The 16725-nt window shown below is 37.0% G+C and overlaps 1 protein-coding gene across 3 annotated transcripts in view; it reads left to right on the forward strand.

Annotated features, from left to right (window-relative positions):
• PYGO1 (pygopus family PHD finger 1) overlaps nt 1–8869 on the forward strand; it is a 47378-nt gene extending 38509 nt beyond the window's left edge. For 2 of the 3 annotated variants that reach the window (XM_023228647.2, XM_031935713.1), the window contains exon 3: nt 634–8869. In XM_023228647.2, coding sequence (XP_023084415.1) covers nt 634–1758 — 1125 coding nt within the window. In that variant the 3' untranslated portion in view covers nt 1759–8869. The remainder of the gene's footprint in view (nt 1–633) is intronic. The other variant, XM_023228648.2, reaches the window with a different exon arrangement.
• The last annotated feature ends 7856 nt before the right edge of the window (nt 8870–16725 follow it).

Raw genomic sequence — 16725 nt, forward strand, 5'->3', positions numbered from 1 at the left:
TTTGAAGCAGTCTTTTTATGATAAAGGCTACTAGTAAGTTTGTGTGTACAGATTATTGATCTTTTGATCATTTTGACCACCATCTGTTAAACTTGCAGTGTGACTAAAACTGGCAGTTTATTTTTTCAGTTTGAGGCCCAGAGCTTAATGTTTTGGGAATACTTTAATTGTATCTCCGTGAAGTTAAGCTAGGGGAAAAACTTACATTCTGATTGTTGTTATTTAATTTTGTGACTATTTGGTGTATGAAAGGTGTTTTAGGTTAGACTGCTTTAGTATTTAAGTGAAAGATTCCAGAGTTATAGGTAAGCATATTAAGTGAAAATTAGGATAATGAAGTTTCTTTTGAAAGTTAAATACTTTTGGGGTTTGAAGTTACAATGGATTTGAGCTCAGAAAATCATACTTTATTTTCTTTCATAAATGAAATAAACCTAAATATTTTTGTCAGCAAGTATAATTAAATGTAAACATTAGTCATAACTGAAAGGTCAAGTGAAAATAATAAATGTTTGTAACAACACTGCAAGAGAAATTTGACTAATACTGGGTTCACAGGTATTAAGGTAACAGGACAATCTTAATAACGTATTTGATCAAAAACATGTATTTTACTTTACATTCTCATTTCAGGGACCTTCTTTTCCTCCATTGTCTGAGTATGCTCCACCACCGAATCCAAACTCTGACCATCTAGTGGCTGCTAATCCATTTGATGACAACTATAATACTATTTCCTATAAACCACTACCTTCATCAAATCCATATCTTGGCCCTGGTTATCCTGGCTTTGGAGGCTATAGTACATTCAGAATGCCACCTCACGTTCCCCCAAGAATGTCTTCCCCATACTGTGGTCCTTACTCACTCAGGAACCAGCCACACCCATTTCCTCAGAATCCTCTGGGCATGGGTTTTAATCGACCTCATGCTTTTACTTTTGGGCCACATGATAATTCAAGTTTCGGTAACCCATCTTATAATAATGCACTAAGTCAGAATGTCAACATGCCTAATCAACATTTTAGACAAAGTCCTGCTGAAAATTTCAGTCAGATTCCTCCACAGAACGCTAGCCAAGTTTCTAACCCTGATTTGGCATCTAATTTTGTTCCTGGAAATAATTCAAATTTTACTTCTCCATTAGAATCTAATCATTCTTTTATTCCTCCCCCAAACACTTTTGGTCAAGCAAAAGCACCTCCCCCAAAACAAGACTTTACTCAAGGAGCAACCAAAAACACTAATCAAAATTCCTCTGCTCATCCACCTCACTTGAATATGGATGACACAGTGAATCAGAGTAATATTGAATTAAAAAATGTTAATCGAAACAATGCAGTAAATCAAGAGAACAGCCGTTCAAGTAGCACTGAAGCCACAAACAATAACCATGCAAATGGGACGCAGAATAAGCCACGACAACCAAGAGGTGCAGCAGATGCCTGCACCACTGAAAAAAGCAATAAATCTTCTCTTCACCCAAACCGTCATGGCCATTCATCTTCTGACCCAGTGTATCCTTGTGGAATTTGTACAAACGAGGTGAACGATGATCAGGATGCCATCTTATGTGAGGCCTCTTGTCAGAAATGGTTTCATCGGATCTGTACTGGAATGACTGAAACAGCTTATGGCCTCTTAACTGCAGAAGCATCTGCAGTATGGGGCTGTGATACCTGTATGGCTGACAAGGATGTCCAGTTAATGCGTACTAGAGAAACTTTCGGTCCATCTGCAGTGGGCAGTGATGCTTAATCGTAGGCATTAACTAAAGTGGGTTTATTTTCCTGTGTATTGCGAAAGTTCAGTGACACAGGATTTTAATGTTTTACATTATTTTTTTAAATGCATACACAAAAACATTATTTACTTAGTTTTTATTAATAATTCACTCATACTAGAGCAAATTTTTTATTGTCTTTGCTTGCTGTCTTAAATGAGAATAATGTATATGGGGGTGCTTTAGAAGCATTTATAAATAAATGTTAGTTGTTATTTATCACAAACATAAAAGCCTCTTGAAACTTCAAAATAATATATAATAAATGTAGGCAAGCTTTTAAAAGTTAGAATCATTGAAATACGTGTATTTCAGTGCTGAAATTTGGTTGTACCATATTAAAGATTTAGTTCAAAAAGTTTATCAAGGATCCACTTAACACGTCTTCACAACATAATATATGTAACTGTAACATGGGGGAAAGCATACATTTTTATGGATTAAAAAAATAATAGTATGACACCAGATTCCTCCTCCACTAGGGTCTTTGGAATTAATGAGTTTCATATTTTCAAGTGAGTTTTCAGGATATCTGTTTGTATAGATACAAGACAGATCTTAGCATATAGTAAATTCTCAGTAAGTATTGTTGATTAACTTGTGGATGGTACCACATGAAATTGCTAATATTGGATCAGTTGAAAATTGACTGCAATTAGTAAAGTTGGTGTAACGTATGTCCCAGTTGTGCTATTTAGAATTATGATAGTATTATGCTCCTACTTTTCTTTGATATTGAGTTGTTTTGTTATTGTTTATTGTTCTCCAGAGGAATACTGTAGTATCCACAGAAGAATTGTGAATACTTTTTGTATAATTTTGAACTGGGACATATTGCAAATGAGGAAGGTAGAAACATCCATTTGGCCTTAGAGGACTCTGCTAGTAAAAGAACTACTCAGTGGTGGTTTGAAAAATCTTGTTCTAGGGATCTAAATTTCAAAAATGAACCTTAGGGGAGATCAAAATCCATTTTAAACAAAGATCAATTAAGAGCCAAAGTGAAATCTAACTCGCAAACAACAATTTGAAGCCTTGCAGAGGACTTAAGGAGCTCCCACTGTGACTGGGGGAAAGTATAAAAATGGACCTGAGAGTACTCTCTTGAGGGATGATCAAGAATGGAGACAGTTGGAGGTGTGCTCATTAAGATTCAAAACAGCAGAAATCCATTTTTGGAGCAGTTTCTAACCTGTGGCCAAAAAAAAAAAAGTATACTGTTTGACAGCTAATGACAATTTATACAATCGTTGGAGGCTGGTAAAGCTCCCTAATATGTTGCCACCATTATCATTGCAACCAAAAATAATTCTGAAGATTGTGTGGTGATCTACGAAGGAGATAAATAATTACTATTATTTAAACCCAAGTGAAACAATGATGGCAGCAGCATATTTTCAAGAAATTTAAATTATGCATGAAAAATGTGATTTAAAAACAATGTCCTTTGGGTGACACACAAGAACCTACACTTTTAAGACAAGGACTCGACCTCACATGTCAGAAGCTACTAAAGCAAAAGTTAAGTGACTTGGGCCATGAAATTTTGTCATGTCCGTTTTAGTCACTGGACCTTTATTCCATGGACTACTGTCTTTATCATTTGGAGGTTTTTCTAAGAAACAATCCATTCCCCAATTGAGATGAAGTAACTGGAAGATGTGAACGATTTATACAGCCTAACAAATGATGAATTTTATAAAAGTTAAACCTTTAATATTCTGTTGGAAGAAAACTATTCATGCTCCTGATGCATATTTTGATTGAATAAAACTTATTTTTTTAATACAGTATTTTAATTTTGACCTACAAAAACAGCAGTTTCATATGGTACAAAGTAATATAAGGTTTTCTCCATTTACCCTTGACTAGTGAGAGTTGAGTACAAAATATTTTCAGTAGTGGTAAAATATTTATCTTTACAATTTTGGGAAACAAAATGATATAAACTATACTTCTAGGTACTCCTTTGTGTGAAAACTTTAGGAGTTGAAGCAGGTTAAAATGCAGTATTTTGGGCTGACAGACATTTGATGGTGTTCACTAGCATACTTGAAGATCTCATCTTACTTGGAGTTTTTGTTACACATACTTCTCTAAATGTTTAAGAACCTGATTATGTTGCTCCTGAAAGTTTAATGAGTGCTGATTTTTAATAAATGATGCACTGCATGCTATATGCCTAGTTGTAGCATCAGATCATGATTTGTTATTACCCTGAATAGAGCTAGATATTTTGAGTAGAACTTTCCAGTGTTCTCAGGAGTTAACACTTTACATGGTAGTACTTGAGTTGTGATCATTACTAAAATCGATTATGCAGTTTCTTAAACCCTTTATTTCTTTAAGTTTCAGTAGTTAACTGTTTTTGTGAAAATGAAATAACCTCTCCCAAGCTAGTCTAACAGTATTTGTTATGCAATATAATTCATTTTCTATTTCCACATAGTTGTTTTTAAAAACCTACAAACAGGTGAATTTTTATTCAGGTGTTTAGGTCTTCAAAGCACCTTACTTAAATAAGAATCTGTAAATATTCAGAAGAAAAACTCATGGTTCATTCTGACAGTGAATCATAGCTAAGCTGTAATCATGCTGATGAATAGCGTTCATGTGTTTGAAATAATTTTCTTGCTAATTCTACATTTGTCTCTACGTAATGCTAAGTCAAAAGTTATATAGATGCTTTTGGATGGAAAAAGTCATGAAATATAAGAATAGCCAGATGATAATTTGTCTGAAGAAGGCTATTATACAAACTGAAATGGCTTCTTAGGACAAATGATAAGCTGCCTTCAACTTTAAAAATACGCAGTGATGGAAAAAAACACAAGTGGAATTGTACCTTTTTTATCCCTTTCCTTCACTGAAAGTCTTCATCTTACACACACACACACACACACACACTCACACTCACACACTCTTTCTCTGACATCCTTGAGTTTTGCTGAAGTTCAACCTGGCTAACTATGAGCATCTAGGTTTACTCACCAAAGCCAGGTTATTGACAGAAAGGTGTTTTTTTGTTTTTGTTTTGTTTTGTTTTGTTTTGAGCCATCTTGCTCTGTCGCCCAGGCTGGAGTGCAGTGATGAGATGTCGGCTCACTGCAACATCTGCCTCCCTGGTTCAAGCGATTCTTCTGCCTCACCCTCCTGAGTAGCTAGGATTACAGTTGCTCACCATCACACCCGGCTAATTTTTATATTTTTAGTAGAGACGGGGTTTACTGTGTTAACCAGGCTGGTCTCAAACTCCTGACCTCAAGTGATCTGTCCTCCTCAGCCTCCCAAAGTGCTAGGATTACAGGCGTGAGCCACCACGCCCGGCCAGACAGAAATATTTTAAAAGCATCAGTTCCTTTCTCAGAACTTGATTTGCTCATGCACTAGAGAATTTCTGGTCCACATGCTTCTAGGTGTTATTCGACTCACTAATACTGAAACAGCTTAGCTTGTGAAAGATAAATTGTTCTTCAGATAGAGTGCTTAGAATTAGATTTGTGATCAGTGTTTTCCTTTTGTGTAAAATACTTTAGAGTACTGCTATTATGATTCTTGTTATTCAAATTAGAAGGTTATATACATAAAACAAGATTTTCTTGTACTAGTACTTATTCTTCATAAACACAGTGTGAAGAAATCTAGTTTTTTGGTGGTTTGTTTTAGATTCCAAACTCTGCCTAGTGGCAGAAAAACCTCTTAATAGTATGGGTCATCATGAAATCTGCCAACTTTAATCCAAATAAGTATCAAGAGTCTTCATTCAATATTCTTTCAAACTTGTTTGTCTTGAACAAATTAGAGTTTTAGCACTTAGTGTTCAGTGTACTATAGTAATTGTATTTAATAGTAAGAAAATATATAAGCAATGATTTTTTAAAAGGGAGTTCTCAAGAGTTTTGGATTTCTTTCTGCAGTGCATAGAGGTTTCATATGCATGAACATTCGTGCTGTTTTATATTTTTTTCAATTAAAAAAAAATTTTAAAGCATCCAGGCTCCCAAAGTTCATTTGTAAATAGTGGCTTGGAACTCTACGCAATAGGGAAGCTCCTAAAGGCTCATTTAGACCATAATCTAGTTAGTATCATGCTGAGCTCTCAGTTTTCTTTAGGAAACCAATCAATCAATGTAGGAGGGAGAAAGAAGCAGAGGTCTTGTCTTTTTCCTGATGTGATTAGGAGGTTAAGTTCTTTGGTGTGGGTTTCTTTGCATTTGCCCCCTTACCATGCTAAACCCTGGTGAAATGTATAAGCAGGCTTGGCTTTTCCTCTCCTGGATGCTCTGTGCTTCAACATTTTATATCTTTCCTCCCATCAGAAATCCTGTGTCTTTGTGTGGCAGTAGTTGGCTAGACTTTGAGAGAAAAGCATTTTCTACTAAGGTATGAATGCAGATAGTGGGAAAAGTGTCATTAAATTTCTTTTTTAAAAAAGGATGTTTATTAAGAATGAATCTTTAATATCTAACATTTCAGGCAATATGACCACATTTCAGATACCATGGGAAGCAGTACATTTAGTGAATTAGCTGGTACTGTCTGAGGGTACATCCAGTTTCCTTTAGGTTGTTGTGACTTTGCACAGCTTCCTCTCCTCTAATTCTGAACTTAGAGATTTTCTTCTCATTTCTAATTTTTAGTAACTTACTGTTCTATACAGTAGAGCATTATAAAAGTCAAATCTGCATCTTCCAACTTGTGGTACAGTGATGGGAATTTGGAAGCACCCCTGGAGCAAAGAGACTAGGGATAGCATTAGCATCTCCCAGGACAAGTGGTGTAGGGGAAATGAAGGAAAGACCGTGGCCATATATATGCCAGGTGTTAATATATCAGAGGCTGCCTGCATTTAATTTAAAACTTTTGATGAAACTCAGTGAATAAGCATCTTTGTCAATAATACATTACTTGCAATTATATTAAAACTTACTCTAAATACCTGTACCTTTCTTGTTCTGTAGATGTGTAGATGATGTTGCTTGTCAAAATATTATCTTTTATAAAAGAAAGTCCTGCTTCTTATCATGATGTATGTGACTTAAATGATTGTTTCATATTAAAACTATTTCTTCCTTATGTACTGTTTACATATACCTCTTTTTGGGATATTAGTTCAGTACTTTTATACAAATCTGAGTGTGTTCCACATTGGTGACATGTATTTTTGCAGTAACTTTTTGTTTTGTTCTTAGAGCATGTCTAAAGTAACACATGCACTAGTGCTGTAGTCTGTGGCAAAATTACTGTAATTCAAATTGGAAAAAAAAAATGTTTCCAGACTTTGTCCAACATTTATTCCTATGGCAAAGGAAATTACTATGTAATACTAATTATTTCTTATGCTGGTATGTTTTAAGCTACTCTATGAAGTATGTGAAACATCAATATTTATGGATTAATAGATGGCCTGATGTCTTTCAAATGGGAGAGGAGTAAATTTTAGTGTTACCAACTCATGACACTTGTAATACAGTAACTCTTAAAATTTTTATTTTCCACTTACAGGTATAATTTACTAAGTAATTACCTTAAATGGCAGTGCATGTTAGGATTTTTTAGCCCATACTACTAAAATTATGTAGTCACTTTGAACTTATGCTGATATTTCCCAGCCAAAAAAGACATCATTCACTCCCTCATAACCAAAATAAGTAGCACTGTAATGTTTATCTTCATTTATTAAGACATGATGAAGATATCATAAGACTCCTCTAATTTACCTGGAGTTTTTAACCATTGATTCAAGGACTTGAATGCTGTTTACTTTGTACTACCTGATGAAAGGATTTGGTAATAAAGGTTATAATCAAGATTTTAAAGAAAAATGTTCCATCTTGAAGGCAAATTTTTAAGCTTTTTATTTTAGAGGTGTTTACTTAAGAATAGTAATTTAAAAGCATTCTTGTTTTGTCATTAAGACAAGTACCCAAAAGAATTGTAATAAGTAATACTTGGCCAATGCAAATTTGTATATTTGAAATTATACACTTGAAAGAAAAAAATGATTGCTTGTGAGTGCTTAAACTGCATATCTTTTTAAAAATTCAAATTCTAGACATATCAGTTTAAATTATCCTGAATAAGGTTTTACTATATCAGTGATGTATATTACAAAATGTCTACCTATGTTATGTTAATGATATCTCTATATTGCATCATATTTGGCATGGTTATGGTATATTTTGTACTTTTGATTGTCGACTATTGATAGGATTGATATAGCAATAAATCTGATTCAGTCCTAATATTTTTTAAAATGCTAGGTACCATACTGTATCATAATCCTATTACATTTGACTTGAATGCCCCAAATTTTCATAGTTCTATATTTTATGTTAAAAATTTAGTATTACATGTTAGGGATTTATTTTTGTCTGCTATTTTCACATACATTCTTTTAGAACTGGATCTGTTTCTATTTAGATCATAGAAGTCTAAAGAAGTATTATTAATTCACGAACTGCTTTGTGGAAAAATTTAAATAAAGTATGAAATGACTAGATTACCCCAAATTGTTTGTTTTTTTATGTGGTTAATGACCACGTTACAGTTTTCAGACAAATAAAATTGGCTTGATAACTGATTGAATGTAGTAGATAATGGAAGGTTTGACTCTGTAAGGGCCTCCAAGTGTTAAACAAATACATTCTCAATTCTGAATTACTTCATAGGAACTACTGAAATAACGGTAAGCCAGACTCCTTTTTCTTTTTGAGATACTTAACACAATTTGCCTCTTCTGATCCCAATCCCTTCTTCCCCCAAAACTATGCTAGAATTTAAAATTGGAGGAGTTTAATTTGTCATCTACATTTTAGTTTTTTTTATTCTGTAGATAAGTAATAAGACAAGTAGATGTTCTGCTGTCAAGACAGTCCATGTTATTGTTGGCCATTCTTTTCAGGGATAATGCTTAATGTCATTTGTGCATTGTATAAAGAATGTTGTTTATCAGTATATAGACCTACTATTAGTAGAAATGATGTATGGCAGGCTTTCTTGAATAATATGTATTGTAAGTTTGTTTCCTATAGTGTTATTATGCTTCAGATTCTTTTAAATAAAGCTAGTTTTTAAAGAGAAAAAGAACTTTTTTAAGCGTTTGACTTTCATCAGGACAAGTAGGTATAAGAATCTTGGCTTTGGGTGGGAGATGTCCAATATCACATCAAGCAGGAAATAGCCTACAATTTATCAGTGTAATTTCATACTGAAGAGAGAACCAGTATTTTTAGTCATATATATTTTTATTTTTGCTATATATATATATATTGCTGTATATATATTTTTTCTGTGAAGTCTATTCAGAAAACAGTCCTGGATTTCCTTAAGAAATTATGAGCATGACATATCTACTTTGATTTTAACAATTTGGGACTTAAGTTCTGTTAGTAAAAATTATTTGGAGAAGAGTTTTACAACTTCAACAGCTTAATGATCTCTGGGGCAGAGACACCATTGTAGCAAATATTAAGAACAGACTTTCAGCCGGGCGCAGTGGCTCATGCCTGTAATCCCAGCACTTCGGAAGGCCAAGGTGGGTGGATCATCTGAGGTCAAGCTCTGATTTATAGGAAGATGCCGGGCTAAGTGGGTAGAAATACGCCGTTTTAAAAATTTACAGAGTTGGTAACTGGTTTACAATATGAAGAAAGAACTGAAGCAGTGAATTAGCATATAACACCTCGCTGAATTGGGGTCCCTAAGACACAAATTGGAGGCAACCCAAAATTGCTAGAAAGAAAAGGATGAACCCAGAGGAAAGAAAGATAAGGGAACAAAAAAGACACTGCGAATCAAAATTTCTGAACACATGAGATCTGAAGACAGGAAGACCAGCTAATGAATGCCTTTTGAAATTTCAGTCCACTCAAGATGAAAATAATGGAATAAACCGAAACTTTAAATAAGTTTGCATAGGATTCGGAAAGTTAAGCTAAACAATAAGATAGAAATGATGAAACCCAAATAAGTTGACATTAATCTATTCAATATTTACTGTCTTCTATGTTCAGGCACTCTTCTAGATGCTAGAACTATAGCAGTAGATCAAACAGACAAAAATCACTATTCATGAGGTTTTTATTCTAATGATACAGAGAGTAAAAGGGTAAGTGCAATTAAGAAATGAAAGGGCCGGGTGCAGTGGCTCACACCTGTAATAGGAAAAAAAAAAAAAAACTAATCAAAGAAATATAGCAGGCCGGGTGCAGTGACTCACGCCTGTAATACCAGCACTTTGGGGGGCCAAGGTGGACGGATCACCTGAGGTCAAGAGTTCAAGACTAGCCTGACCAACATGATGAAACTCCTTCTCTACTAAATATACAAAAATTAACTGGGCGTGGTGGCAGGCGCCTGTAACCCCAGCTACTTGGGAGGCTGAGGCAGGAGAATCGCTTGAACCCGGGATGCCAAGGTTGCAGTGAGCCGAGATCTCACCACCGCACTCCAGCCTGAGCAACAGAGCAAGACTCTGTCTCAAAAAAAAAAAAAAAAAAAAAAGTAAAGAGTTACGAAAAACTGTACCAGAACAATACTAATCAAAGAAATATAGCAGGCCGGGCACCTTGTACACATGTACCAGCAGTAGTGGCATAGTGGCAGCATGGTGGGGACCCACCCGTTGGCTGCAGCAGAGTGTAGAAGGTGCTAGGGTGCCTGCCTTTGTGCAGGTATTCACCACAGTGGCGGAGGCAGTACAGCTTCCAGGAGCCCCTGCTGGTGACTGTGTGTGGTTGACTGGTGGTAGTGTTAGAATGGGGTGCGGGCAGGCGCAGTCTGTATGTGTTCTCTGCGCACCACAGGCAGGGGTGGTCACTCAAGTTAGGGGAGGTTCTGCTGTTCTCTGTGCCTAGTTTCATTCCCATGGCAGTGTTGGTGCAAGGGCATGCCAGCAAAGCAATGTGGGGGGTTGCTGTGGGCCAGGCAAAGCAGCAGTATGGGGAGGGAGTGGGTGGCCTGGTGTGTGACTGTAGGGGCTGTCCTGCTGTAGTTCTCTGATAGTCAGGCATGGTCCACCAGCACAGGAACTAATGATGTGGGCCCCCAGGACACCCAAGGCTGTCTGGCAAGCAGGCTCAATCAAGCCTGGGCCCCAGGAGGGGCCAGCAGACCAAGGGATGCTCATGTCAGACCTGCCTGTCTGATGGGCAAGACCACCTAGCAGAGTTCAGGTCCAACACTTCCTCTAGGGCTAAAGTCTCTTATGGGAGCAAGTTGAGCCTAGAAAGATGGGCTCTCCTGGCCATGCTTCACTACAGATGCTCCCGCACCAAACCCTCTGGGGTCCTCTTCAGCAGACGTGCTGCCCCTACCACTTCTCTGAGCAGCTATCCCTGCCAACTCAAGGGTCCTGGCAGGAGGTCTCCTGCCAGGATTCCAGAGGCCCACAGCAAGAGTGGGTTGCTCCTTACCAGTTCAACTTACCTGTTCCCTCAGAGTCTCTGAGGGCCAGGGATGAGTCCTGGTGCACAGTAGCCCCATACAGGGCTCCCAGCTTCCTCCCCCTTCAGCCTAGCTTCTGTGTCTTCCTTTTGTTCATTCTGGTGCCTTCCCTCTGAAGATCTCTTAGGGGTATAACAGTCATCTCAGTCCCTCAGTGGCAGCTGTTCCATCTGGTTGCATCTAGTTGGCCATCTTGCCCCCATTTTCACCTAACAGAACATTTTATAAATATTTTTAAAACCCCACCAAAATGATAAAATAATCGTGGACATGTACGATTGCAACAGAGCCTCAACATAAAGCGGGAGATACAATCACAGAAAATTATGGGGAGAAATAAGCAGCAACTGCTTAAGATTTTCAAACAAATTTATTTCAGAAATGATAGTCCAAGCATCAAATTTTTAACAAATGAATTTTAATATATATTTTTGTCCACTTAGGCTGCTATAACAGAATACTATTGACTGGTAGTATGCAGACTGTGTTGTCTGGCCAAAAGATAATGACAAAAAAACCATGTATGTTTAGAAAATGAAAGTAAACTCTTGACCTCGTGTTCCACCCACCTCGGATCAAGACCATCCTGGCAAACGTGGTGAAACCCCGTCTCTACTAAAAATACAAAAGTTAGCTGGGCGTGGTGGCGGGCGTCTGTAGTCCCAGCTACTCAGGAGGCTGAGGCAGGAGAATCACTTGAACCTGGGAGGCAGAGGTTGCAGTGAGCTGAGATCATGCCACTGTACTCCAGCCTGGTGTCAGAGTGAGACTCCATTAAAAAAAAAAGTAAACTCTTTAGTAATTAATTCATCAGAAGGAAAGTTATGTAAGATTTATACCTTGAAGACAACTTAAATACTACACATCAAAACTGAAGGGGTAGGTTTAGGATATACAAAACTGCAAAGAACCTCATTTCCACTCTAATCATGAGAAAAAGCTGGATAATCCGCAAAACCGTAACTTTTTCTAAAACCATCATAGAGCTAATTTCAAAGGCAATCAAGTAATCTGAATAGCAAAGAGAAACAAGATTCCCCAAGGAGAGAAAGCACATTAACTATTCCACATTTAGCAAAGTGGAAGAGAAAGGCGGCCATCGTATCAATGGGAAAGAAGAAATCAACTAAATTTTTTTAAAGACCATACGTGCGTTAGTGTGTCAGTTTGTCTTAGGTGGGGGCCTCAGACACAAAGTGAATTTGCACTCACTTGTAGGCCTTCACTGGATGCTCAAGAAAATGACTGGGGGGAGGAGAGAAGACTGAAGAAATCCCCCTCACCCACCACCCACAGCAGTGGTTCAAGTGTTCATGTGATTAGTAGATTCTTGGGGACAGGCATAAAGTGCAATTGTCTAACCACTTCTCTCCTACAAATCAAAAGCCTTAAAACATTGGGAAGGATCATCAAACTCTTTTGTCCCTGGACACAGGCAAAGAATTATTGTTTTTAGGGGAGGGCCAGAAGAAAAACTTGTTTGCTTCTTGGTAGCAGATAGGACACTATCCCAATACCAGAACAAAGGCAAAGATCCACTGCTGCTGGAGGAAGAGTAAAAGAAAAACTCTCTGCCACTGTAGGAAGAACAGGGAATTTCTTGGGCAAAGGATGCTTCATTGATGTCAAGCAGATCATGAGAGGAAGTCCTGGAAAGGAGTAGGAAACTGTGTCCCAAGACCAATCACAAAGATAAAGCAGAGTTTAGTGGCCATGAGAGGAAGGGAAAGAATAATGAGGAAGTCCCATTACCGAGACACAGGTCCTGTGCCTCTCCCCTAAGCATATATATATGACATATATATATATGTCAATAGACTATATAGACTATATGTCAATAGACTATATATATGTGTATCAATAGACTATATATATATATATAGAGAGAGAGTCTATTGATTTCTGAAAACATTGCCAAGATAATTCAGTGGAGAAAGGGTGCTCTTTTTAAACACATGATATGAAACAATTGGACAACCATGTGTGGAAAAAATGAGCCTGGACCTATACATGGTGTCATATAAAAATTTAACTGAAAATGAAACACATCTACATTTAAGACCTAAAACTATAACATTTCTAGAAGAAAATAGAAAAGCTTTGTGTGTTAGGTTAGAAAACTTTTTAGTTAAGACTCAAACAAATATTTTAAAAGTTGTTAAATTAAGCTTTATCACAATTAAAACTTCTGTTATTTAAAAGACATTGTGAAGGATGAAAAGACAAACCAAACAATGAAATAAAATATTTGAAAAGCATATCCAGAATACATAAAACACATTTAACAGACATATCACTGAAGAGTGAAACAAGCACATGAAAAATGCTAATGTCACTAGTCACCAAATGCAAATTAAATCTGTAGTGAGGTACAAATAGATAACTATTAGATTTGATAAAATGTTTTAAAAGCCCATAAAACTATTGATACCCAGTCCTGGTGAATATGCAGAGTAATGGAAACGTTTAAACATTGCTGGTAAAAATGTAAAATTTGTACTTTTGAAGTAGTTTAGAAGTGTCTTATAAAATTAGTAAACTTAAACCTATCATATGGCCCTGCAATTATATTTTTAAGTATTTACTCCTGAATGTTTATAGCAGTTTTATTCATAATTACCAAAAACTGGAAACAACCGAAATGTCTACCAACTATAGAATAAACAAACAAGTCTGTACATGTATATTATATAATACTTAGCAACAAAAAGAATGCATGAAACACAACAGCACAGACGGATCTCAAAAGCATTGTGCTAAATAAGAAGAAAACAGAAGGGTTTATACTACATGATTTCCTTATATAACATTCTGAAGAAAGACAAAAGAATAGGAAAAGAATTCAGTTCAGTGGTTGCCAGGGATGGGGGCTGGGAGGATGTAACTGAGTAGCTTAGGTTCAAAATGCATTTTGAGACGTTTTTTTTGTTTCCTTCCTTTTAGCCTTGAAACATACCTTAATACTCTTTGTTCCCCTGCCTTCCCACCAGACACTCTTGTGCACTGGTAGTTTATCTAATTATGTGTCTGGAAGTTGCAGGGGCTAATCTTGAGACAAACCAGGCATGGAAACCCAGGTGTGAAATTCCAGAGATTACCTCAGGGTAGTTAGTCAACAGCTAACTGTTGAGATGTTTGCTGTTGAGATGATGCGAGCCTGCACTCCAAGTGGACCATGACTCAGGATAACCAGTGGAACAAGACACACAGACCTCGTACCCAGCACCACTCCTGCATGCCTTCTATTCCAAGTTCCCCTCTTTAAACCCCTGTTCACAGGCTAAAGTTTGAAATAGTCTGTTAAGGGCATAAGCCTGGACATTCCCCATCTGCTAGCGTTTGAATAAAAGCCATTTCCCTTTTGTCACACCTCATTTCTCATGCTTTGACTTCTGATAGTGAGCACTTGAACTTGAGTCAGTTACAGGAGGAGGAAATTGACTGCAAAGAAATACGAGAAAACTTTGGTGAGATGGAAATATTTAATATCTTGGTTGTGGTTGAGGTTACAGAACTATATATATTGATCAAAACTCATAGAACAATATATCTCAAACGAGTGAATTTTACTGCATGTAAGTTATACCTCAGTAAACCTAACTTAAAAATTCTAGGATACAGATCGCGCAGTATTTGGAAGGTCAGTTTACAGTCTTAAAAGAACCTATGAAAACCAAGGAGCTTTTTAAAAAATGAATTATGATTTAACTCAAGAGCTTGAAGAATAACGAGTAGAAGAATGGAAACAAACGTAAGAGCAGAAATTAATGAAATAGAAGAAAAATGGGAGAAGATCAACAAAAATAAAGGTTGTTTTCTCTTTCAAAAAACTAATAAACATGTAATAAGAGAGATGGGACAGAAAGAGATTATACAAACAAGCAATATTAGGAATAAAAACATGATTATCTTAGATAAAGTAGAAAATGCTATAAGTAGCTTTATGTCAATGGAGGCTAAGACTAGTTGCAGGAAGGTGAAGGAATAGGATATTGGTGTGATTGCAGATTATCTGCCTCCCACAAAACACGAATCCATTACAAAGAGGAAAATTATGACTTTACAGTGAAGAAACTTGGCAGACACCAACATGACAGGTGATGACCAATGTTACCATCACCAGAGGTGGGAACAGTCAACGGCATATGCGCTGTACTATGGCCGATACTCTTAGAAGGGCGTAGTTTCATCTCCATGACATTCTTGCCGTGAATGCATGACCTGAGTCTGATCATAAGGAAACATCCAGCTCGAGGACCATCCTACAAAAGGTAAGGCCTGTACTCTTCCAAAGACTAAAGAGCTTTTTGAGACTGGAGAAAACTGAAGAGACTTGATAACTATATTAGTCCATTTTCACGCTGCTGATAAAGACATATCCACGACTGGGAAGAAAAAGAGGTTTAATTGGACTTACAGTTCCACATGTTTAACTCTGTGCACAAACCAGTCTTGGGTCCACTGAAAAGGATAACAGACAGGTGAGTTTGTGTCCTTTAATTGCTTAGGATCTGTTGCTAATTTGCTACGCTGAAGCTGCTAGAGCCTTGTGTTTTTGAGCATCTAGTGTTTTTGAGCATCTTTACCTCTGGCTGTGTGAGTTTGAGATATATTCCTACTTTGGGGCGGTGGAGGAACGGGGTGGGAAGGTATAAGTAAAATAAATTAGAATACTCTTTAAAGAGTACCATTATGATTGTTTTGGAGCAATATCACCACTCTTCCCTCAGGAATGTTTGGCAATGTCTGGAGACATTTTTGGCTGTTACAATTTGGGGGTGCTTTTGGCATCTAGTGGGTAGAGGTTTGGTATGCTGCAAACATCTCACAATGCTTAGGATTGCCCTGCATGACAAAACAGTTATCTGGCCTAAAATGACAATCCTTTTAGAGAAACTAAAAAACACTTATATAAATCTAATATTCTCAACATTTCCTCAATGTAAATTGAATGTCTAATGCTTTAAATGTGATAGCCTGCTTTAAAAAAAAACAAAAGTACTTCTCACAGAAGCTGCTAGCTCAAAAGCACTTAAAAAAGAAAGAAAGAAGAAAGAAGGAAAGAAATCAAGTTCATGCAATTAAACTAGACTTATTTGATAATTTGGGTTTAAAAAATAACTATATCAGGCTGTGTGCAGTGGCTCATGCCTGTAATCTCAGCACTTTGGGGGACTGAGGTGGGTGGGTCTCTTGAGGCCAGGAGTTCAAGACCAGCCTGGCAAGCATGGTGAAACCCCGTCTACTAAAACAAAGAAAAAAAATTAGCTGGGTGTGGTGGCACACACCTGTAATCCCAGCTACTACTTGGGAGGCTGAAGCACGAGAAATGCTTGAACCCGGGAGACAGAGGTTGCAGTGAGCCAAGATTGTGCCACTGCACTCCAGCCTGAGAGACAGAGTGAGACTGTCTCCCCCCCCAAAAAAAAGTCATGTATTTTTCTGATTATATCAGTGTGAAGAAAAAACACAAGTATACAAGTTTCATTCTTTTT

The sequence above is a fragment of the Piliocolobus tephrosceles genome, chromosome 6, assembly GCF_002776525.5.
Source record: "Piliocolobus tephrosceles isolate RC106 chromosome 6, ASM277652v3, whole genome shotgun sequence".
NCBI lineage: Eukaryota > Metazoa > Chordata > Mammalia > Primates > Cercopithecidae > Piliocolobus > Piliocolobus tephrosceles.